This window comes from Eutrema salsugineum, unplaced genomic scaffold (genome assembly GCF_000478725.1).
Source record: "Eutrema salsugineum unplaced genomic scaffold, Eutsalg1_0 scaffold_3, whole genome shotgun sequence".
Lineage (NCBI taxonomy): Eukaryota > Viridiplantae > Streptophyta > Magnoliopsida > Brassicales > Brassicaceae > Eutrema > Eutrema salsugineum.
The window spans coordinates 15,446,011-15,470,095 of record NW_006256756.1 but is presented as its reverse complement, the minus strand read 5'-3'; the positions used below and the strand labels follow the sequence as shown (position 1 = coordinate 15,470,095).

General features: G+C 43.7%; 1 protein-coding gene and 1 non-coding gene across 2 annotated transcripts; one reads left to right on the top strand and one right to left on the bottom strand.

Annotated features, from left to right (window-relative positions):
* Window positions 1–2,624: 2,624 nt before the first annotated feature.
* LOC112085476 lies at window positions 2,625–4,427 on the bottom strand. The gene is made up of 3 exons (XM_024154692.1): window positions 3,951–4,427; window positions 3,298–3,857; window positions 2,625–3,090 (listed from the first exon to the last, which is right to left on the bottom strand). Exons 1-3 carry the CDS (start codon window positions 4,425–4,427, stop codon window positions 2,625–2,627), a joined length of 1,503 nt encoding a protein of 500 aa, XP_024010460.1.
* Window positions 4,428–23,494: 19,067 nt separating this feature from the next.
* Window positions 23,495–23,601, top strand: LOC112085923. The gene has a single exon (XR_002899201.1). It is a non-coding gene; the product is annotated as a small nucleolar RNA R71 (small nucleolar RNA).
* Window positions 23,602–24,085: the final 484 nt, after the last annotated feature.

Genomic DNA, 24,085 nt, shown 5'->3' with positions numbered 1-24,085 from the left:
CCTTTCGGAGGACGAGCTCCCCTGCTTTGAATCTTTGGCTACGAACTTTTTTGTTGTAGTATCACGTCGTTGCTTGTTGATAGTTCTGGATTCGAATTAAGGCTTGGTCGCGCTTTTCGTTGATTAGGTCGAGCTCATCTAGCATCATTAAGTGGTTCAAGCCCTCCTGTCCTGGTAGAAGTCTTCGTCAAATACCTGGGAAATCCACCTCGGGGGGAATTACGCACTCCGATCCGTAGACCAAAGCGAAAGGAGTTTCCCCGGTGGCTCGGCGCGGAGTTGTCTGATGAGACCAAAGGACTCCTTCGAGTTTGTCTGCCCACCGTCCCTTCTTGGCGTCGAGCCTCTTTTTCAGACCGTCGAGGATCGTCTTGTTGGCTGCTTCGGCTTGTCCGTTCCCTTGAGGGTATCTTGGCGTAGATTTGCTGAGGCGGATTTTCCACTTCTCGCAGAAGGCTTCGAAGCGTGTTGAGATGAACTGGGATCCGTTGTCGGTGACTATCTCGTAGGGGACCCCGTGTCGGCAGATGATATTTTTCCAGACGAAGTGTTCGACTTGAACATCGTTTATGCTTGCGTAGGAATCGGCTTCGACCCACTTGGAGAAGTAATCCGTGAGGACAAGCAGAAAACGCTTCTGCTTCCAGCGATGTAGAGGTCCGACGATGTCCATCGACCATCTCATGAACGGATAAGGTGACGAAATTGACGAGAGCAACTCGGTAGGTTGATGAATTGTTGGAGCGTGCCGCTGACACTTCTCGCACTTCGCCGTAAATTTCTCGCAGTCCTTGACCATCGTGGGCCAGAAGTAGTCGTGCCGTTTTATCTTGATAGCGAGCGACCTTCCGCTGGAATGGTTCCCGCACGCGCCGCTGTGCACCTCGTGCATGATCTTTCTTGCCTCCGGTCCTTCGACGCATGTCATGAGAGGCCCTGAAAATCTCCATTTAAACACATCGCCATCGACGAGGACATACCACGCGGCCTGAGCTTTTAGTTTGCGGGCTTCCCATTTATCGGTTGGCACCTCTCCATCATCGATATACACTCGGATAGCTCCGAGCCATTCTTTGTCGCAGCCGTACTCCGGCTCGGCCGGTAAGGCGTCTTCATCCATAGGAATGGCTTCGTCGTCCTCTGGTTCTTGTTCAGGAGGATTTATCAGCCGAACTTCTTCCACCTCTTCGATGCTAGGATGTTCGATGAATTCGACTGGGATCGTCTGTCGGAGGTCTGGGTCCGAGGTCGAAGCGAGTGCTTCCAAAGCGTCGGCCAAGGTGTTTTCTCCTCGGGGAATGTGCGTGAATTCGAACTCGTCATACTTTTGCACCAACTCTCGGACCACCTTGAGGTAAGCTCCCATTCGTCCATCCTTCGCTTCGTATTCTCCGTTGAACTGAAATGCTACGAGCTGTGAATCGCAAAAGGTTCTTATCTTTCGAACTCCGGTTCCCTGCGCTAGTCGTATGCCGGCGAACAATGCTTTGTATTCCGCTTCGTTGTTCGAGGCGTGAAAGTTCAGGCAAAAAGACTGCTCCAATACTTCTCCGGTGGGAGAGGTGAGGCGAATACCTATTCCCGAGCCGTGTTTAGACGACGAGCCGTCGACGTGCAGCGTCCACACTTCGTATAGAGTCGGCTCGTTTGTTGCTTCGGCGGGAAGTTCAATGAGGAAATCTGCGAGCACCTGTGACTTTGCAGATGACCTGTTCCGATACTCGATGTCGTATTCGCTTAGCTCTATGGCCCACTTGGCGAGCCAACCGGATTTTCTAGGGCTGTGTAGGATCGAGCGCAGCGGAAGCGTAGCGAGCACAACAATCGAATGTGATTGAAAGTACGGGCGCAATTTGCGAGCCGAGACTACGACGGCTAGGGCGACCTTCTCGATCTGGGGGTAGCGGGTCTCGGCGTCGGTCAGTGTCTGGCTGATGTAGAAAATGGGTTTTTGCTCGGATCATTCTTCTCTGATAAGCACTCCGCTTACAGCTGTAGCAGACACCATGATTTTGTAGCAGTATATCCCGCGATCAGTTATGAATGCCGTTTTTTCTCGATCATCAGGATGCATCAGGATCTGATTGTAGCCGGAGAACGCGTCCATAAATGTTAACAGTCTATTCGCTGCAGTGGCTTCGACGAGCCGGTCGATGTGTGGCAAGGGAAAGCTGTCTTTTGAGCACGCCTTGTTGAAGTCAGTGAAATCCACACACACTCGCCACTTGCCGTTCTTCTTCTTCACGACCACCGGATTTGCAAGCTAGTCCGGATATTTGGCATCGGCGAGTGATCCTACTTTGAGTAACCTTTCGACTTTGTCGTTAACTGCTTTAGCTCGTTCGGGGCCGAGCTCTTTTCTGCTTGACTGGTTTAAAGGTCGGGTCCACATTCAACTCGTGACAGGTCACGTCGATGCTTATGCCTGGCATATCTTCCGCTGTCCAGGCGAAAGTGTTGATGTTTTCCTTGAGGAGGGAAAGGAGTTCGCTTCTCAGAGGCTCTTCCAGTTTTGTTCCTATTTCGACGCATCGCTCCGGGCACGCCTCGTCTATGCACACCGAGTCCACCGCGTCACATACCGGCTTGGCGCGTGTTTGGTGGCTCTATGTGGTCTGTAATTGCTATAAGAGTTTCAAGAGCTCGTTCGCGGGCTCTCGGTCTGTCTTCATCTTTTTGCGGTCTATGTCTGCTCGTGCATCGGTGACGGGGTTCCTCAGCTTGTGCTCGGCTAGGCAGCACATTCGTGACTCCTTCTGATTCCCCCAGATCGTTTTGACACCTGCTGGAGATGGGAATTTGAGGCAGAGATGATAGGTGGAGGGCACCGCCCTCATCCCGTTGATCCACGGAGTTCCCATGATCACATTGTAGATTGCTCGGTGATCAGTAACGCAGAATTCGACGATCTTAGTGACTCCGCCAGCTACCACAGGAAGCCTGATCGTTCCCATAGTCATCGTCATTTCTCCTGAAAGGTCGATTGCTTCCACCTCGGAGAGGTCGATTCCCATTCTTCTGAGTGTTTCCCTGAAGATGACGTTCACTGAGCTTCCAGTATCGATGAGCACCCTTGCTACGTCATGATCCCTGATCGTTAACTCAATCACCAACGGATCGTTGTGAGGTCGATCGATTCCTGCCGTTTCCTCCTCGGCGAAGGAGATCATTGTGTTTGGGATGTCGGTTGGTTATGTCCAATTCTCCTTTGCTTCGGCTTGGCGCTGATAGGCTTTGATGGAGGACACGGTATCTTGGTAGTATTGAGATCCACCCATGATCATATTGATCCTTTGCCTCGGCTCGGGTTGCTCTTCGGGTTTGCCTCTCCTGTCGCGCTTGGAGTTATCGCCTCGTCGGGGAGGATTCGCGGGTTCCGCCGCGCCGCTCGGCTCGGCTCTCTCTTGTTGTTCGTTAGGGACGAGGTCTTTGAGGTTGACCGCGTTTTGGAGCTCTCCCGCTGCCATCTTAGCCGCGAGTTTTGCTCCTAGGGTTCGGCACTGTGCCGTTGAGTGCCCGTAGGTCTGGTGATACTCACAGAAAGCCTTCTCGTCGTAGTTGGCGGATTTTCTCACCCAAGTGTTGTTGCGCGGCTCTCCTCTTCCGCGTCCGGTGCCTACATGGTAGTTATGGGCACCTCCGCTTCTACGTTCATCCGAGCTCTGCGTTGTTGTGTTGTTTGATGGGTCGCCCTTCTTCGCGAGGCGCGGCAAAATTGAGCTTCGGATTGCTGCTTTCGTTGCTTCGTACTGCTCGTCCAAGTTTTTCATTTCCTCCTCGTTTACGACGAAGTCTGATGATCGGTGCAGAGCGTCTTGAATTGTTTGCGGCGTGTTGAGAGCCATCTCCCGTCGGAACTTGGATTTGTACCACAAAGATCGTTTCAGAGCCTCGAGCGCAGCCTTGTCGCTTATCCCTTCTATTTTGGATACGACTGCCTTGAATCTTGCCATGTAATCCCGAAGCGGCTCGTTCGGTCCTTGGGATAGTGTCCACAGGTCGGCATCAGATGTTCCTCTGTCCATAAACATCGAGTATTGTTTCAGGAACAAGGCGGAGAGCTGTTGAAAATTGCCGATTGAATTTCGTTCCTGCCTCGAAAACCACTCGATTGCGGCTCCCTTGAGATGCTCCACGAAGAGCAGGCAGTATCCGGCATCTACTTCGCGCTCGGTGAGTTTAGCGGCGTTCTTTGTGAAGGCTCGTCCCATTGCTATCCGAAACGCTGTGATGTGTGCTTTCGGGTCGGTTCCTTCGTAGAACGGGATTCTCACCTTCCCCGGCTCGGGAATCCTGGCCTCCGTGATTCTCGCAGTGAATGGGGTTCTCTGAGTTTCTTCAAGCATTCGGTCGATTTTGGGCGCGGCGCTTGTCGCGTTGTGCACTTGGGATTTCATGGCGCGTATTTCAGCTACTGTCCGAGCCATCGAGGCATGGCGCGTATTTCAGCTACTCTCTCCTCGGCTCATCTTCGCGCTCTGCCTGCTCGATCCATTGGAGGTTTTCTTCCTCCTCGGTTGGATTGTCGCCGCGGGTCGGATCGGAGACTTCGTCAGTTCGAATGCCGTTTAGTGCCGAGGCGAGCTCTTCTTGACTTATTCAGCGAGTCGAGCCGGTTTGTTGCGGATTCGTGGTTCCGGCGTTCTGCTGGGCGTCTACGTCAATCGCATCGTTCTCTTCCTCGCCGGCTTGTCGCCTGGAGTTCCGGCGGAGTGGAGGCGACTCGGTCATGTTGACTCGGGTCGCCGCGGGGGTCTGTTCGTCGAGGAGACGAGACATTGGAGGAGCTGAGGGGTTTCTTGCGCCGCTCCCTGAGGCTTCTGCAGGTGTCGAGAAATCGAAGCGTCTTCGGATTCCATCCATCGGGTCGGGAATTCCGGCTCTCCAATTTGGGTGTAGTCGCTCAGCCGCCATCGCGTCGAGCCTCTCCGTAATCGCCTCGTTTCTTTTATCCTGTTCGTCGATTTTCTTCATCAACGCAGCCATCATGTTTCGCATCTCCTCTTGGGTTTCGATCGTTGCCGTCGTTGTGCCCGATGCCGGAGCGCCCTTCTCCGTGCCGTTACCGGTGTTGTTGTTGTTGTTGTTGTCGGGGGTGTTGCTCGCCATGTTCTTCGGATCTTAAGGTCTTGTCGATTTAGAGTAAGAAAGTTTCGATTCCCCTCAGACGGCGCCAAATTGTGTGAGCCAAAACTCGCACAACCATAAATTTGTTTAAGGAAAACTAAGGGATCGGAAACTTCTAATGTTTATCGCCAAAAACAGTAAGATCGAAAGAAAGTTTTTCTTGCTGTAAAAGTGTTTAGCTCTTATTGCTTAGGGTTGCAAAAGTTACAGAATGAATTGTATACATCATCTATTTATACTAATTCTCCGAACCGCCTAGCCGAGAATATCGGGAGAGATTTTTGGAATTTTTCCTTATCGCCTTGTGCGGCTCACCGCCTTTGTATTTCGCCTAAAGTTGCCCATCTGAACTTTTCCACGGCTCGGCCCATCTTACTTCTCCACGGCTCAGCCCGCTTGCCATTTTAGTCGAGACATGATCCGGTCCACCTCACCGAGGCGCGGCTCGGCCCAGGCATGTTGGAGAGGGGCTCGGCCCATTTCTTACGATACGGCTCGGCCCATCTGTCTTTCTTCACGGCTCTCCCCACTGGTCTATCTTCACGGCTCTCCCACTTGGTGATCACGGCTCTCCCACTTGTCTTGGTGAGAACGTCTCTCCCACTTGTCTTGGTAAGAACGGCTCTCCCACTTGTCTTGGTAAGAACGGCTCTCCCACTTGGTGACCACGGCTCTCCCACTTATCTTTCTTCCATACTTAGTCATTTTGAAATGGTTTTATCCGCTTGGGGTGAAAACCGACCCCAACAATACTGCACTACCATTTCTTATTTTTCACCTCCATGACCATGAATTATCGTTACGATGATTTCCTCGATCTCTTCTTCTCTAACAACACAGCCGCAACCGCAAGACCTCCTCCTGTGTGGAACAGAATGATGGATCTCTTGACATGGATTGGGATGTTGACTTCCACGATCTCATTGAATCCATGATGAGTGATGAAGGAGCTCCGACGGAATCTCCTCCAACGATTCCTTATGACCATGGCCAAGAGGGAATTTGTAACTCTGCGTCCACGGGTTTTTCGTCGCTGATGGGGTTGGTGATGCAGAGGAGCCTAATCCTGATGAATCAAAGGGCTTGAGGTTGGTTCACTTACTGGTGGCTGCTGCAGAGGCATCAACTGGTGTAGATAAAACCCGAGTACTTGCAAGGCTTAAGGAGTTGGTTTCTCCCAGTGACCGAACCAACATGGAGAGATTAGCAGATCACTTCACCAATGGCCTTTCAAAGTTGCTGGAACGAGCTAATGTTCAGCGGCACAGCGGTCCCCACCAACACCTAGGGTGGGCCTATGCACAGAAAAAAGAAACACTCGCCTACGGGCCCGCTTTTTTAAAAACAATTAAAATATCTAATTAACTAATTAACTAATTAAAACTTAATTTAATAATACAATAAAATATTAAGATAATACACATAATAACTTAAACAATTAGAAAATTATGTTTTTATTCTTTTTTCTTCATTAAAGATCTTTACAACTCATTATTCTTCTTACCACAATAACCACATATTTAATTGCTATCTGTAAATAGCTAAGTATTTTTTAAAATATTTTTTCATCTAATTTCAGATTTAGTTTGATTTGTGATGTAAATTTAATTACAAATAAAAACTCAAATAATTGGTTAATTTATCTACTTTAAAGAAGTATAATTCAGAATTTTAGATTGAAATAAATGTAAATTATAGATATTTATTGTAGTTTTGTGAATTCAAAAACGATAATGGTAATTATTTATATATTATTGGTTTTATAGATAGCACATACATGTAACAAAGGTTTTTGAAAACATCAATCTTTTTTTATAAAGATATTACGTATGTAAATATCGAACTTCTAAAATAACATGAAACGACATTATATATATATATATATATGTATATATTAGGTTTCATGTAATACGCAAATAAATTATCTATTATATTATTTGCTAAGTGAATCAGGCTGTAGTTCAAAGTTCAGATTTTGGTGTTGTTTTGATTAATAAAATCCTTATGTTCTGATTAGTCAGCTAATATTATATTTTGATTGGTTGGTGTTAGTTGATTATTATTAATCTTTTACTATTAATAGAGAAGTACACTTAGTAATTGATCTTGGTTTCACGTGGTATATTACAAAATATGCCATTAGAGAAATCATATACAATTCGTACCAAAAAATATTTACACGAATAAACAAAAAAAGTAAAACCAGAGAGGATCCGTGTCACATTTAAAAAGACGCGGATCCTACTTTGACCCGAAACGATATTGATTCTTGTGTTTTGGTATAAAGAAATTGTTATCTATAAAATTTAAAAATATACCGCCAAAATCGGATCCAAAAGAATATCTTATATAAACGTTTCCAGGGATATCTTAATTGATTGAAATTTATTAGTAGATATTCTTATCGATAGTAGTTAATAACACATTTTTCGCCGAAAACCTTTTTCAAAGATTGTGTACATTTTCCCAGATATATGAGAATGCTTCGATAATTTGAATTTGAATACCTTATATTTCCCCGCCATATGTAATATTGACTTACACCAACCTAAATCTATTATGTACGTTTTAGTAAACTTGATTTTAAAATATTTTATTTCTAATTATTCGAACGACTATATAGACCTGCCAAAACTACATCACTAAAAGAATCCTTGCTTTGCAGAAGCATATACCATATTTGAATCGTATGTATTACAAATGAAAATATAGCCGCCATATTGAAATTGGAATTAACGTATACTCAAAACCCTAAATGGAAAACTCTATATAAAGGATTAGTAGTCATTCGAGTTGTACCACCGCATCCTTATTTCACATCCAAAACAGTACCTTCAGTATTTATTAATTTAAAAAGATGGGTTTCGTCATGCGTTTATTCAATCTTTCTGACGTGAGACCTTTCAAAATAAGGTGGAAGGTTCAAGTGAAAGTGCTTCATACATAGAAGCAATATCAAAAGAAGATTGGAGAGTCATTGGAAATGATTTTGTTTGACGAAATGATAATCTTCGTCATTCTTTTAAAATATTCTAAAGTCTATATACATATTATCTAAACTCTATTAAAGTTGTTGTTCCCATATATGTAGGGTACCAAAATTCATGCGTTTGTTAAAAACTCATTGCTGTATCGTTTCGAGTGTTTGATTTCCATTGGTGATTGGAAGTTTATTGAGAACTTCTCATTGAATCAGGCCTCAGGGAAATACCGACCCACTAAGCACTAATTTAAGATGTCTTTCATTCCCTCAATTGTGGTGTTGAGAAGTTATAGTCGAAGTGACAGCAACTATTTTGATTTTGCTGATTTTTGTTCCATTTTGAATGGTGGATTCAATACAAGCATCCTGGTTGGTAAGAACATTTATTAATACTATTCAAGCATAAATATGGAGAAGTATATTTAAAAAAAAATATATATATATATATATATATATATATATATATATTGTTTTTCTATGCAGAGTGTATTGGTCAAGTTGTGTCCACCCGTGAGATTGAAATAATTCAAGTCATGAACAAGGACACCAATAAGATTAAGTTTGAGATAAGGAATGCAAAGTATATACATACTTCATGTACCTACTAACATATTTGTTATTTTCTTATTGTATATCTATTGTTATTTTCTTATAGTGATGTTTATTTTATTTATTTTAAATATTGTCTAACCAGAATTTTGAGTATTTTCCAATGGTTACAATATCAGAGTTGTTTGATTATCTTGAGGTAAAAGCAACAGTGTAATTGTTGGATGTGCAAATTGGTTTTAACTAATTTTAATGTGTAATATTAACATGTTAGAAAATGTAAAATCATGTGCACTGTTTATGCAGTCGATACAGATAGGTCTTGGTTTTATCTGGTCTGTAATAAATGTGGCAGAAAGGTGTACAAGATTCCTAAGAAGGAAGATAGGATAAAAAAAGTCTGGGAGTAAAACTCAATACTCATGTGAAACTTGTGATGCAAATGTTTATTCTGTGTCTGCTAGGTACTTTTTTAAATATTTATTTTTCTCTACAATTTAAATTATATTTGTAAACGACATACCTACATATTTTAATCAACTAAATGTGCTAAGTACAAGCTTCAACTATGCGTTATGGACAATACTGCAAATATCAAATGTTTTTTGTTTAACTCTTTAGCTGAAGATGTTTTACATCAAACAGCCGATGAAGTACTTCATAGAAAATTCGATGAGGTGAGTTTGCTATTTTAGCATATAATGAATTTATTTATCATATTTTAGTGTTTGTCGTCCTATTAACATTTTTCACCTGTAGATTCAAGATCCGGATGCAGTTTCTGAAGCCTTAAAAAATGTGCTTGGAAAGACTTTCTAGTTTCTAATTCATGTGGAGAAAGAAAATCTTTGGGGAGGCAGTAACATTGGGAGAGTCTGAAATGGTGTTCATGTGCAAAAAGTTGAACCTGAATATGAATCTGAGTCAGCGATAGAACATAGCACTCTTCTTTCTGTGGGACATGTTAGAATTTTAGGGTTTAGTACTTTTCTATTATCTAAATTATATACTAAGCACTTTATAATCTTCTACTGTTACAACAATATCATTTTTTGCCGATTTCAATTGTTAATGCTCACAGTGAAGATCCATCTGAAGCTATGAGTGATGGAAAGCATACTACTTTATCTAAACGTACTCATGATGATAATATCGGGTGAGGAGTTTTCATCATCTAAGAAATCGTGTAGTAAGTCAAGTAGCATGGATTCCACAATAAATCTTTCAGATGAATTTGTTGAGAAAGTCGATGTTGATAGTACTGTTGAAGGGTTAACAGACAAGTCGATTGCTGATGTCACATCTGGTGATAATGCAAAATATGAGGTCAAGTCCTTAGCGGATGTTAAAGAGAGTAACCTGGGAAAAAAAATTCCCCCCAAAAAAGTTTGGAATTAAACATCGTTTCTTTATATTAAGTAGTTTTTTCATGAATTTTTATTTGAAGATATATGCTATCATATGTCTTTATCTGTTTTGTAGTCATTTTATGAATTATTTCAATAGAAGGATAATTTTTAATATCACGAACCTTCTGTCTGATTGCTATTCATTTTTAATAATAAAGCATAATATTCTACTATAACAATTATAAAGTAGCATATTTCCAAAGCAACCATAAAATATTACAAATATGAAACCCTGATAAAATCTTTTAATAGTTCATGGTATTCTACTATTTTTGTAAAATGGTATGATCCAACGCTGGTACTCATCATCAACGTTATTAAAATCATCTGAGTAATCCAACCTGAAAAAAGTAATAAAAAATTATTAAAATATTACTATAAAAGTTTTTTCACATAAACGTAAAAAAATAATAGTGTTTTCTTATATCCTACTTACATAAAACGTGAATTCTCTACTTCCGGTATGGGAGGATCAAACTTAATTTCCAAAAATTTGTCATTTGAATAAATACGTATGGATTCTGCATTTAAAACAAAAAAAAAAACTTATCATATATTTCAGAAGCAGACATATAAGAAAACATTTTGGTATAACTATTCATAAAAAGTTAAAGAAGTACAAAACAACATACCAAAAAAAATAATGTCATAAAAACTGAAGCTACTAATAAGTACCTACATAAGCTGCAATCTCCCAAAATCTTAACACACATATTGTTACTCTGCCTCTAGGTTTGGTTAACCAGAGTTCTTCAAATTTTACAGCATGAAAACTAAATGCTACACATTTGATATCAACAGACCTATGCTAATATGAAAAATGTCAATAAACTAATTCCCATTATCTATTTTAAATAAAATTTCTATAGAAAGTGGCTCTCTCAAAATTCCGAATTGTAAATTTTATACACTTATATGTAATAATTCCTTGTCTATCATATTTCATGCCTCCATGTTCACTCAGTTTGTGAAATTTTACAATTACTCCTGATAACTAAGGTTTTTAAGCCTTAATAAGGGTTATCAATCCCCTGTCAGAGTAGTACAAAGGGGTGTCAATCCAAGCTTGTAAACGAGACACTATCTATGTCATTTGTTCATTAGGTCAAGAGAGAATAGTAAAGGTTTTTACTAGGCTAAGTATCAAGCGAATGAGCATAAAAGTAAAGCAAATAATGAGATTTGAACAAAGCTAAGATGCAAATGACAAATAAACGATTCAGATGATTATAATGAATGACAAAGGCAGAGACTTTAGACAAGATAATCGACTCGGGTGCTTCCAAGCTAAACTAATGGGCTAATGAATCATTTTATCAAGCGGTTTCATTTAACTTTGAACTCAAGGCATGTTAATCTTCTCATGAAAGTGTTAAACATCTAAACTGATCCTCCTTCATACCAAAATATCTTTTGAGAAGCACGAATCAGTCAGCAATAAGATTCAGTTCAAATATGTCATTTAAGAGGACAAATTATCACTCTCGCGATGAAAGACTCTTAAACCCTTAACCGAGTGGTTCAGACATTTCTACAAACACTTTTGATGCGAGATATGTCTCAGATCTGAACCTCAAGTGATGTGCTTGGATCCAGCCTAGAGGTCTCGTCGGTTAAGGAATGAAACATGCAAGACTAGACACCTAAACCCATTAATCCACCTTGAAAGCACCCTAATCTACTTATCTAAAATCGCTTAAACGACTACTCACTGATCATAACGAGCTCACTAAGTCCTTTGCAAGACGTGTAGCTAGTCATGATAAGGAGTTTGATGTTTGGATGATAAAAGAAATAAAGAAAGAACGAGATTCTTATGCAAAAACGAGATATCGGATTAGATTAATCCAGTTTCACAAAAGAGGCAAGTTCTTAAAGCTAAAAACAGATAAGAGATAAGATGATTAGGTTTTTGGTCCTAAAATGTATTTATAGCAAAGGGAAAGTGTCGCGGGTCAGCCCGGAACAAACCGGGTACTGAACCGCTTTCTTGGGTTGATGGGTGAGTGCCACGGTGTGTCGGAGAGTGAAGCCGAGGTCTTCATGTTGAGGAGTGCACGTGAGTCTGGATCCAAATGAAGATCTCGTGAAGAACACGCCAAGAACATGCATGAACCCTAGTCTTTGATCCATCCTCACGTGTGTGTTCTTAAGCCATTCTGTTCTTGAATCTGGGTTCGTGACAAGGGACCTCGGGGTAAAATTTCGAGGGGTCATGATGTCGAGGTGTTTGGGAGAACACAGTCCGACATGCACGCCGAGGTCATTACACCGAGGGGTACTCTCAACACTTAGTCGTTTCCAGCTTCCGTTCTTACGTATGCATGCCTTGATCTAATCATGCCAAGGCTTTGGGACGAGGTCTGGTCCAAAATACTTCCAAGATATGAGTCTCGACTTGAGTGATGCCGAGGTAAAGATACCGAGGCTTGTGAAAACACTTAGCGCGTGTCGCAACTCATTTAGGCTTGTATCGACCATGTCACCTTCCGGAAGCGATAACTTTCAGCACACGACTCCAATTGCTTTGGGACCAGTTCCATAGTCAAGATGACTCAACGAGCTCGAACTTTGGTGAAGAAACCATCGGAGCTTGGGAAGTGGAAGGCTTCCTGGATTTCACATCTTTGCACCGTATTGAAATCACCGGAAAACAGGCTTTTTGGACCGATGTGAACTCCGGAGACTTTATCTTTCAAACCACTGCTCCGAACTAAGCGATTCCAACTGTCCTGAGAAGTTCTTCCACAGATCGCAAACTTCGATGAAGACCGGGCAAGCTAATTCGGTCCGGAAAGGCTCCGTCCGCCGTGATCTTTGGACTCCGCCTTTTGGTTCTCGGATGCGCGTAATGCTGGTGCATCTTCCGGAAGCTGTATCTTTCTCTCCACTGGTCCGAATTGGATGATTCCGATCGTTCTGGTATCTTTGCTTGATTGTCTCCAACTTTGATGAAGGCCCCGCCAACTGATTCGGACCGGAAGGTTCCCCAGATTGCTGATCTTTGAAATATGCGGACAAGGACAGATTTTGGTCGAGAAAAGCTTCCCGCGGTAAGGAAAATGACTGAGGGCTGTGTACCGCGGTAAGCTTTTTGGTCGTAAATTTCTCTCGCCTCGGCCAAAAACTCAACCCGTGGTATTTTGCACCCGATACTCGACCCAGGCTGATTTTGGTCGATCGGTAAGGATTTTGGCCGGTAATGAGCGATTGGTAAACTTTTTGGCCGAGGTTTCTGTCCGGCCAGTGCGCGATTTGGCCGAGAAATTCCTCCAAGCAGTTTTCACCATTTTTGACCCTTTTCTTCACCGTTTTCTTCTTTGCTCCTCTTCTTAAGCTCCAAATGACTTCCAAAGCACCTGATAAAGACTTCAAAACATGCAAAACTCTTTGGGACCTAATGCAAGCCCTAAATCCTATTTTCATGCCTAAAGACTCAATTTACATGGGAAAACATATGATGAGGACTCTAAAATGCACTCTAAATGATGTAAAATATAGACATATCAACTCCCCCACACTTGTCCTTTGCTTGTCCTCAAGCGAAGAGAACAAAAGAGAGAGAGAGGTTGTAATGCAGATGGAGCTCATATTTCCTTTTTAGAGAGAAGTGATCACAAAGAGAACTCGGATTCATGCTCAAATAAGCAATGCAAAGCTATACTCAGATATTTTCCAACTAAAGCACGGAATCTCCACAAGCCGTTATCACATTCAACTCTTTCACATTAATTAAGTTCGTAACCGGTGAATCAAATGATGCAATGTTCAAATAGGCTGGCTTGGCTAGGGTAAGGTCATGAGATAAAAATGATCTCATTAATATTCAAGCGGGTGCAATGCAACAGGGATCTCTCTATGAACGACCGAACTTCGGCAGAATGCTAAAGGTAAAAAGCAACCGATGCATACAAGGGCAAGACTCATCACACCCCACACTCCACTCAAAGCGCTTCTCACTTGCTCACCCTCTCAGAATCCTCACTCTTCACAATCGTTTTCTTTTCACTAGGGGATTCGCCTTTTTCTTTTATTTTCAAGCCTTGGTTTTCACTTATTCACACAGCTCTTTTTCTTTCATAGAGTATAGCCTTTTTCATTTTCATTTCAGAACACTTGAGCCTTTGGCTTCTTTTCATTTCAGAGCTTATCTTTTCACATCCAAGACTTAATTCATTTCCATTCATTCCCCTAGCTATTTCCACTCTTACTTTTCCACTCAGCTCCCCTTTTTCCACTCACCAACAAGTCTTTTCCCCCACACTTATTTCTCACCAATACTCTTGGTTCCTTGATGTTGGAACATACCACTCAATGAGCCAAGACCTTGTCGCTCTAAACCTAACACTTTCTGCCAAGTTCAGTCCAAGGTGGCCTTACAATTCACACACAAACATTGGCTCGAAAGAAAGATGGGTTCAAGGTGAGGGAACTGATCCATGATATGGATTCAGCTACTTGAGCTAAGGAAGGAGGGTGGTAAAAACAACGATTCTAGCTCAAGTATGTATATCGGTATCCACAAGCCTATTCAAGCAATGCATCAAAAGATATTTACATTTCAAGTTCAAGGTTATCACATAGCTAGAGTTGAGTGTAATTCAAACTTGTTTCTCAGATTCAAATCGTTTCAAGCTTTACAAGCACAGAATGAGTTTCACAAGCATATTTAGTTCAAGTTCTCAAGTGATTTGCTCTCCAGGAAAAAATCTATCATTGCTCCTTGCATTGATGCAATCCTACATGATGCAACTAGACTCGATCTTAAAATGCGAGATGCAACTAGAATGATGTAATTTATCACATGTATTAAGCTAAATGAGACTCAAGAATGCAAAAGTCAAATAAGAACAAAGAAAACCAGATCAGAAAACACAAAGCTCCTCCCCCACACTTAGATAACACAGTCCCTTGTGTTAGAAAAGCGTGTGAGAGAAGTGAAAAGACAAACTGAACGAATGCAAGATGATATATACAAGATGCATATGTACAAGGGTTGAAGTCGATACCTTAGTCGGAGAGGTTGGATCCCAAGTAGTGCGAGGGATTCGATGTTGAGCATGAAAGAGTGGGCTGACGTGGTGGGCTGCTTTCTGAGGGTTCAGGCAAGAAAGCCGTGGCTGGGTCGATCCAGTCTTCTTTGCCTGGTGGAAACTCCGGGTTCCTCGCGTTTAAGCTTTCTCCAACTCCTTCCTCTGTAATCGGTGCGGTTGAGGTCGCTGAGTTCTTATCCGGTGAGGATGGCCTCGTGAGCTGCTTTACCTTCTTCTTCAAATGCCTCACACAATCCACCAATGCGTGGATGGTTTTGTCTTGCCACTTACACCACTTTTGGAGGGTGTTTACTCGCGAGTACAGCTTCTTGGGGTGGTATTCAGGCTCACCCCACACTTGCGGATCAAAGTGATAGCGGCCTGCTCCGATCCTTCTCTCATAGTGTCTCTGCTCTTTGTTATCACAACCTTCCGGGCCATTAGTGTTCTCGGGTTTGCTAGGTGCTGCCTTGGTGCATTTGCGTGTTGGTGGGTCAAAAGCTGGGTTATACAATTGGTCTTTGAGAACGTAGAATGAGACGTTACACTGCTTGTCGAGCATGGTGAGGCTTCGGTTAGGCAGGAGAACCTGGGTGCCGTCTCTATGCAGTAGGGTGAAGTTGTAAACCCATTTGTCCCCTGACTTGCCTCCGAAGAAACCACTTTTGCTTAGGTATAACTCATCAATGAGATTCGGCTTCTTTGGTGAATCAGGGAATATAAACCCTTGAGCCCTCAGGATCTTGGTGACTATCCAACCGTTCTGAAGTCTTCTCGCTCCTCGCTTCTTGCGGTCGCACCATACATTGTGCCGATAAGTGAGCATTTGAATGGCAAAGAATGCACCCAATGATGGTACATGCAGCGGCCCTTGGAACTCTTTCTTGTTCTTCATTTGAGTGATGAACGGCTTCAGTCCGAGTCCCAACAGTTCAAGCTCGGCCGTGTGAATAACACCAGGGTTAAAGGTCGAGAAGAATGTTGATGCTAAGACGCGGTTGGTGGATCTGATCGCAGGGTTCCTTATGCAGCTTGTCTTGCTCTTGCCTCCGAGGTAAGGTCCAAAAGATATTGTTTCCCACAAGGTGGCCAACTCATCACGAGGGTACACAAAATTGTCAAGCGAGCTTCCATTCCTTTCAAACCCAAAGATTTCATCAAGCTCCTTGAAACTGACCTTGTAGTGCACGCTATCCATGTCAAACTCAATGTGGCCGAATCCTTTGCCATGTAAACGCTTTGGATCTCTCTTGGGGTAGATGATGACCTCCAAGGTTGCAAGAAACTGCTGTGTAATCCCTTCATAGGCAACATCGCTCATCTCAAAGAACTTTCCCAATCCCATATTCTCAAAAATGAGAGTCACGTCATCAAGTATCTCGAGTTTCCTCAGCAACTCCAAGTCAGGGAATCGACCTTGAGCCACTCTGATTGAGTTAAAGTGGTCCAAGTATTCCTCAGTAGTTGGGAAGTGTTCATCCTCGGGCTCGGGCTTTGGTTCTTTCTTGGACTTTTTGTCACCGTTGTCCACATAAGGGACTAAGTCTCCGGGCTCGTCGTCATCTGATCCCACAGCTGCCTTCTTCCCGTTTCTCTTTGACTCGAGAGCTGGTGCCAGAGTGAGCTCAGTATTTCTTGCTTGTTTGGGGGTTGGCTCGTCATCGGGTCGCATCGAGGGTTTCTTGCTGGTGTCTCCACTTCGTGGCACGGCAACGGCTTTACCCTTCAAAACTCTCTTCTGTCCCGCACTTTTGTTTGTCTCGTTGGTAGGGACGGCTCGATCTCCGGTCATCTGCAAGGGAGATTCTCAAATAAACCGTCAGAACCAAGTATATCGTTAAGCACATGTCTCTCAAGATTGGCAAGTACAAAACTCTTTCTCTAACAGAACCGGTATTCATAGCTTTTTCAAACATCAAGGAGAGTAAGAATAAGCCAGAACAACCGATTAGAGACAAGTTATCTAGACATTTCAGCTCAAAACACACAAATCATCATCAAGACCGATTCCAAGCGCATTTTTCTCAAGAATTTTAAAAACTAGAGAGCAAGTGATATTAAATGCAAAGACCGGTTTTTCGTGTGTTGTCTACCATGGTGGAATTTATAAAATTGTTCCCAAAGGCTGATATACTCTAAAAGAATCGATTCCATATTTTACAAACATTTAAGCTCGCAAAGAATGAAGGAAAAAGATGAGTTCTCTAAGATGCAAATACCTTTGGGAATCCTAGATTTAAGCTGAATGAGATGCTTATGCAGAGTAGACAACACCCTAACGAGTCTAGAACGCTTGGAATCACGCAAAATGAACGAGAAATGAGTGAGTTGTGTTTGTGAAATGCAGAGAAAAGAGTCAAGAGAGCAAACTCTGCGTTTGGTTAAGTGTGGAGGTCGGTATGGGCTGGAGCGCGCTTTCCAGCTGGCATTTGGACTGTTGTGGGACTGGTCCCCCCTTCTGCTCCAGCTCCAGCCATTGACCGCGCCAAAAACTACTTTGACCGGATGTTCAAATTCAAAATGCCGCGCAACCCTTCAAATGGACGCGGTATGGGGATGACGTGGGCTGTATGGACCAAGACAAATTTTCTCGTGTTTCTTGAGCTGCCTCGACTTGTTCCACCCCGAGGGCACCAAGCCGAGTAGTTTCATCCCGTGCCAACGTGTAAATCCCCATAGCTTTCGCGTCTTTTCTTTAGACCTCGCAAAGCCTCTACTTCGTTCTAAGTGTTTCATGTGTTCTTGCTTTTGATCATTTCTTGAAACCGAGTACCTCGCCATGCTCCACCACGAGGGCATCATGCCGAGGTCACTTGTTTTAGCAAAGAACACGTGAATCTTGGGGGTTTAAACAAGCTGGCCTTGGTGTAAACTGGTGGCGGCCTTGAATCAATGTTTTTGACCGTTTTGAGTGAACATCGCCCCTCGGTATATTTATACCGAGGTGTTTACACCGTGAGCCTCCCCCACACTTAGTTATTTTACCACAGCACTTCTCAGACACCACCATGATGAAATTAAGTCGAGGGATCAAGCTGAGGTTCTCAGGCTTTCACTCGGTAAAAGATGACCATGGTATGAATATACCGAGGGTCGATACTGAGGCTATGTATGCTCTTCGACTTAATTCATCAGGCCGTGTCTCTTTCAAGCTGTCCCTCACTTTCACCCTTAAGGTTCACTGTCTAACTCCTGAAACACTTAACAAACCCTTCAAAAAGCTTCAAATAAAAAGAAAAAGAAGATGAAAAACGAAATATGTACATGGGTAAGCTTGGGGTGTCTCCCAAGAGCACTTTGTTTAACGTCGCTAAGTTTGACTTTTCATACCTTTTCAGGCTGATTCCGGTTCAAGTAGAGGAACTGAGGTAGCTCCCTCCCTTGTTTCTGATGCCAAGTAATGCTTTACCCTCTGGCCGTTTACCACAAAACCTTGTCCATCTTTTCCTTTCAAAACCACGGCTCCATAGGGTCTTACTTCAAGAATCGTGAATGGACCGGACCACCTAGACCTCAGCTTCCCAGGGAACAGCTTAAGTCTTGAGTTAAACAACAGAACTTGGTCCCCTTCTTTGAACTCTCTCTTGTGTATCTTCTTGTCATGAAGCGCCTTGGTTCTTTCTTTGTAGATCTTAGAGCTCTCAAAAGCATCTAACCGGATCTCCTCAAGCTCATGAAGCTGTAAAAACCTCTTCTCTTGTGCGGTCTTGATGTCAAAGTTCAGAAGTTTCACTGCCCACAAGGCCTTGTATTCCAACTCAACCGGTAGATGACAGCTTTTCCCATAGAGCAAGTTAAATGGTGAAGTCCCAATGGGGGTCTTGTAGGCGGTTCTGTAAGCCCACAGAGCATCGTCAAGTTTCTTGCTCCAATCCTTTCTGGATGAGTTCACAGTCCTTTCCAAAATGGCCTTTATCTGACGGTTGGAAACCTCCACTTGGCCGCTGGTTTGCGGATGATAAGGGGTGGCCACCTTGTGCTTTACTCCGTGCTTCTTCAAAAGACTCTCAAGGGTCTTGTTGATGAAATGGCTTCCCCCATCACTGATGACTACTCTTGGTACTCCAAACCGTGGGAAGATGATACTCTTGAAGAGTTTTACCACTACTTTTGAATCGTTGGTCGGAGATGCAACCGCTTCAACCCATTTACTCACATAATCCACTGCCACAAGGATATATTGATTCCCATATGAGTTTACAAAGGGGCCCATGAAGTCAATGCCCCAACAGTCGAAGACCTCCACTTCAAAGATTGTGTTTTGGGGCATTTCATTCCTTTTGGATATGTTTCCGTGCCTTTGACAGGCTTCACACCTCGAGACCACTTCTTGGGCGTCTTTGAACATGGTCGGCCACCAGAACCGCTCTGTAGAACCTTGGCAACTGTCTTGAACGCACCTAAATGACCACCATACGATGAGCCGTGGCATTCTTGTAGCACCGGATGGATCTCTTCTTCGGCCAAGCATCGCCTATAGAGATGGTCCTTGTTAAGCACGTAAAGGTACGGCTCATCCCAATAATACCTCATCACATCTCTAAAGAACTTTTTTCCTCTGATAAGTATCAAGATCTGGTGGCTCTAAACCGCAAGACAAGTAGTTCACAAGATCCGCGAACCATGGAAGGCTTCTTTCTTTGATCGTGTTGGCTTCCTCCACTTCTAGGTAAGACCTGACTAGCATAAGGGTCTTCTCCGGCAGTGCGTCATCAATTGGGACCTGTTCTTCAATCCTCAACCTGGAGAGGTGATCTGCGGCTCCGTTTTCAATGCCTTTCTTGTCAAGTATCTCCATATCAAACTCTTGGAGCAGTAAGACCCATCTCAAAAGCCTCGGCTTAGCGTCCTTCTTAGACATCAGGTACCTCAAGGCCGCGTGATCTGTGTAAACCGTGACCTTTGATCCCACTAGATAACTCCTGAATTTGTCAAATGCAAACACAATGGCAAGCATTTCCTTCTCGGTGGTGGCATACTTTTCTTGTGCCGAGTCTAAGGTGCGGCTGGCATAGTAAATCACATGGAGCTTCTTATCTTTCTTCTGCCCCAAGACAGCTCCCACGGCATAATCAGATGCATCGGTCATCACTTCAAATGGTAAAGACCAATCAGGGGCTTGTACAATCGGTGCACTGATCAAAGCCTCCTTGATCCTCTTGAATGCTTCCTCACATTCTTCATCAAAGTTGAAATCCACTTCTTTGCACAATAACCTGGTCAAGGACCTGGCTATCTTGGAGAAATCCTTGATGAACCGTCTATAGAACCCAGCGTGGCCAAGGAAGCTTCTTATTCCTTTCACAGAATTCGGGGCTTGTAAGTTTACCATCACCTCGATCTTGGCCTTATCCACCTCGATGCTTTTCTCTGATACCTTGTGTCCCAAGACAATGTCTTCTTGGACCATGAAATGACACTTCTCCTAGTTCAAGACAAGCCTATGCTCCTCACATCGTTTGAGAACCTGAGAAAGATTAGCAAGACATTCGGAGAAAGAGGAGCCGTATACGGAGAAGTCATCCATAAACACCTCAACTTTCTCTTCAATTAGATCAGAGAAAATGTGCATCATACATCTTTGAAAAGTGGCCGGTGCATTGCACAAACCGAATGGCATTCTTCTATAAGCATAAGTGCCATAAAGGCAGGTGAATGTGGTTTTCTCTTGATCTCGGGGGTCTATAGGTATTTGAAAGAACCCCGAGTATCCATCGAGAAAACAGAAATAAGGATGATTAGCTAACCGTTCAAGCATTTGATCAATGAATGGTAAAGGAAAATGATCTTTTCTTGATGCAGAATTCAATTTCCTATAGTCAATGCACATGCGATGGCCAGTTATAGTTCTTTGGGCTATGAGTTCATCCTTATCGTTTTTCACCACCGTGATCCCACCTTTCTTGGGCACAACGTGCACAGGAGATACCCACCGAGAGTCAGAGATTGGATATATTATCCCTGCCTCAAGGAGCTTTAGTATCTCCTTCTTAACCACGTCTTTAAGGTTCGGGTTAAGGAGACGTTGGTGCTCAATAGAGGACATGGCTTGGTCCTCTAGGTGGATCCTGTGGGTGCATATATCAGGAGAGATCCCTCTAATGTCAGCCAAGGAATACCCTATGGCTCTCCTGAATTTCCTTATTTCATTAAGCAATGCACGTTCTTCATGTTCAAGCAAGCTATCGTTTATGATCACAGGAAAAGTAGAGTTCAGACCTAAGAACGCATACCTGAGCCCTGTTGGTAGAGGCTTTAGCTCAACAGGGGGTGCGTCTGCCTCATTCCAATCGGCATCAAAGCAGCATTGGCCTGGAACAGCTTCCTCGGCCTTTTCTTCATTATCGCACGGTTTACCATCGGCCTCGGTATGAGTTGTCACGGCCAAAATATCCCGAGGTGTCTCTTCTGTTTTCGTGGATCCCTCGCTGTCTAAGATGTCGAGGCCACTCTTCCTGAGCTCCAAAAACCTCGCCTCAGCTCCAGGTTCCCTTGGTTGGTCCAAAAGACGCTTGTACACCTCGCTTTCCTCGTTCAAGTACCCGTGCTCGCCTTGTTCACGTGTCAAGACCACTTCTAACGGATCCTATGCGTTTAACTCTTCAAGGAGCTCACCAGCCAGCTCCTCCATTACCTCCACGTAGAAAACCTGACCTCCAATGGTCGGTTTCTTCATCATCTCCTTCACATTGAAATTCATAGTCTCGGAACCGATGTGTAGTTCGATCATTCCTCCTCTCACATCTATTATGGCTCCTGCGGTTGCTAAGAACGGTCGGCCTAAGATGATAGGGTCCAATGGTTCCTCGTCCATCTCAAGAACTATGAAGTCCGTGGGGATTTCTATCTCACCGATCCTCAAAGGTAGATCCTCAAGCAACCCCACCGGTAATCTAACCGATCTATCAGCTAATACAAGAGAGATCTTGGCCGGCTTGTAGCTTTTGTATCCCAATCTCTTGGCCACCGTGTAAGGCATTAAGCTCACAGAAGCTCCCAGGTCACATAAACAGTTTGAGAACTTCAGGTGACCTAAGGCACACGGCAAAGTAAAGCTGCCCGGATCGGATAGCTTCCTCGGTACAGATCTCCTTTGTATTATTGCGCTGCACTCATGACTCAGTATCACCATACCCTGGAGCTCCTTTGTCTTGTTGAGGATCGCGTCCTTTAGAAACTTCCCAAGCTGGGGTATAGCTAAGAAAGCATCTATAATAGGTAAGGTTAGTTGCGTGTTCTCCAAGTGTTTCTCAAAGACCGCCTTGGCTTTGTCTAGGATTTTCTTTTTGAAACGCCCTGGGAATGGTATCTTGGGTTGATAAGGTGGTGGTGGAACATAGGGCTTTTCAAGCTCGGTTGTCTTTTCCACCTCTTTTCCTTTGTCATTGATCGGTTCCTTCTCTGAGACCTCTTCTTTGTTCGCATCATCTGAGGCTGCCTCCCCCTCTAGTTGCTCATTGGCCTCAATGAGCTTTGTTTTAGGCGTTGGAGTTTGTAATTCCTTACCACTCCTCAATGTGATGGCGTTCACATATTCTTTAGGGTTCGGCTCCGGTTTACCTGGTAGAGTCGGGCCTCTTGATGATGTAGATGCCTGGTTTTGCTTAAGCTCCCTGATATCTTGCTGCATTGTCACGTGCTGGCTCTCAACCCTTTGCTGGCCCTGTAACAGTTGCTGTAATATCTCACAGACGTCGTTCCCCATCTGATTCTGACCCGGTCCCTGAATCTGTTGCTGATTACCCATCGGCTGCGGATTGAACCCTGGTGGAAACTTGTGTTGCTGCGGTTGGTTGGTGAAGTTGTTACCTTGAGCCGCTTGATTCTGCTGAGTGTAGCCGTGCTGTTGCCCACTGAACTGTTGCTTGGGCTGGAAGGTATTCTGAAAAGGAGCCTTTTGAGCATAGCTTTGTTGTTGTTGTTGAGCAGGGTACACTTGGTCTTGAGGGTTAGCTACATTCGGGTTTCTGTATGAGAGGTTTGGGTTACTGTTGTAGTTGTTAAACCGCTGATACCTCTGCTGATTCCCTATGTAATTCAGCTCTTCTTGTGTTAGACCATCTTCATTAACATTGTCAAAACTTGGCCCTTGCTCATCAAACTCCCCTACAAAGTGTATTGGCTTTTGAGTCGCCATCAAAACCTTGTCAAGCTTGCTCTGAAGCTCTCTTATATCTTTTTTCATACGCTGTTCATCACTAGATCCCTCTATACGGTTTGCTCTATCAAAGTCCTCTCCATATGTGTCATTAGACATGGCTAGGTTTTCGACTAGTTCCATTGCCGCATTGATCTCTTTCCCAAGAAAATTTCCATTTGAGGCTGTGTCGAGTTGGTTTCTGATCTTGGGGAGTGCACCTCGGTATAAAGTACTCAAGAGGGATGCCTCTGAGAAGCCGTGGTGTGGGCATTGGTTAGTATAGCTCCTGAACCGTTCCCAAGCTTCACTAAAGCTCTCGTTGCTTTGCTGCGTGAAACTTGAGATCTGATTCCTGAGCTTAGCCGTGCGTGATGTGGAAAAGAACTTTGATAAGAACGCCAGTTTACATTGCTCCCAGGTTTGTATAGAACCCCTCGGTATATTCTTTTCCCACTGGTGTGCTTTATCACCGAGGCTGAAAGGGAACAAGCGTAGCTTGAAGCTATCTTCGGAGACGCCATTTATCTTAGTTAAGTCGCAAACCCGATCAAATTGATCTAGATGCTCGAGAGGGTCTTCTCCAGCCAGTCCGTGGAACTTTGAGTTTTGCACCATATTGAGCAGGGAAGCTTTAACTTCAAAGTTGTTGTTTTGAACTGGTAAGCTTGAATCCCAGCTCGGTATTGGTGCGCATTAGCTCGGTCATTCTCTCCAACACAGATTGGAGGATGTTGTCTCTGAACTTGTGGTGGTGGCGGATGAACATGATGGGCTTGTTGCTCATTTCTATTCGCTTGGTGTTGGTTTTGCTGAGCAAGCCGTTCGTTTCTTTGAGCCTGTTGCT

What these genes read in the sequence shown, in the direction of transcription:
- LOC112085476 (XM_024154692.1), bottom strand. Translation starts at nt 4,427, where the DNA reads ATGGCTCGGACAGTAGCTGAAATACGCGCCATGAAATCCCAAGTGCAC. An exon ending in AGCCGCTTCGGGATTACATG is followed by an intron (nt 3,858 to 3,950) that starts GCAAGATTCAAG and finishes TACAAATCCAAG; the next exon opens with TTCCGACGGGAGATGGCTCT. An exon ending in GAAGAGCAACCCGAGCCGAG is followed by an intron (nt 3,091 to 3,297) that starts GCAAAGGATCAA and finishes GTTAACGATCAG; the next exon opens with GGATCATGACGTAGCAAGGG.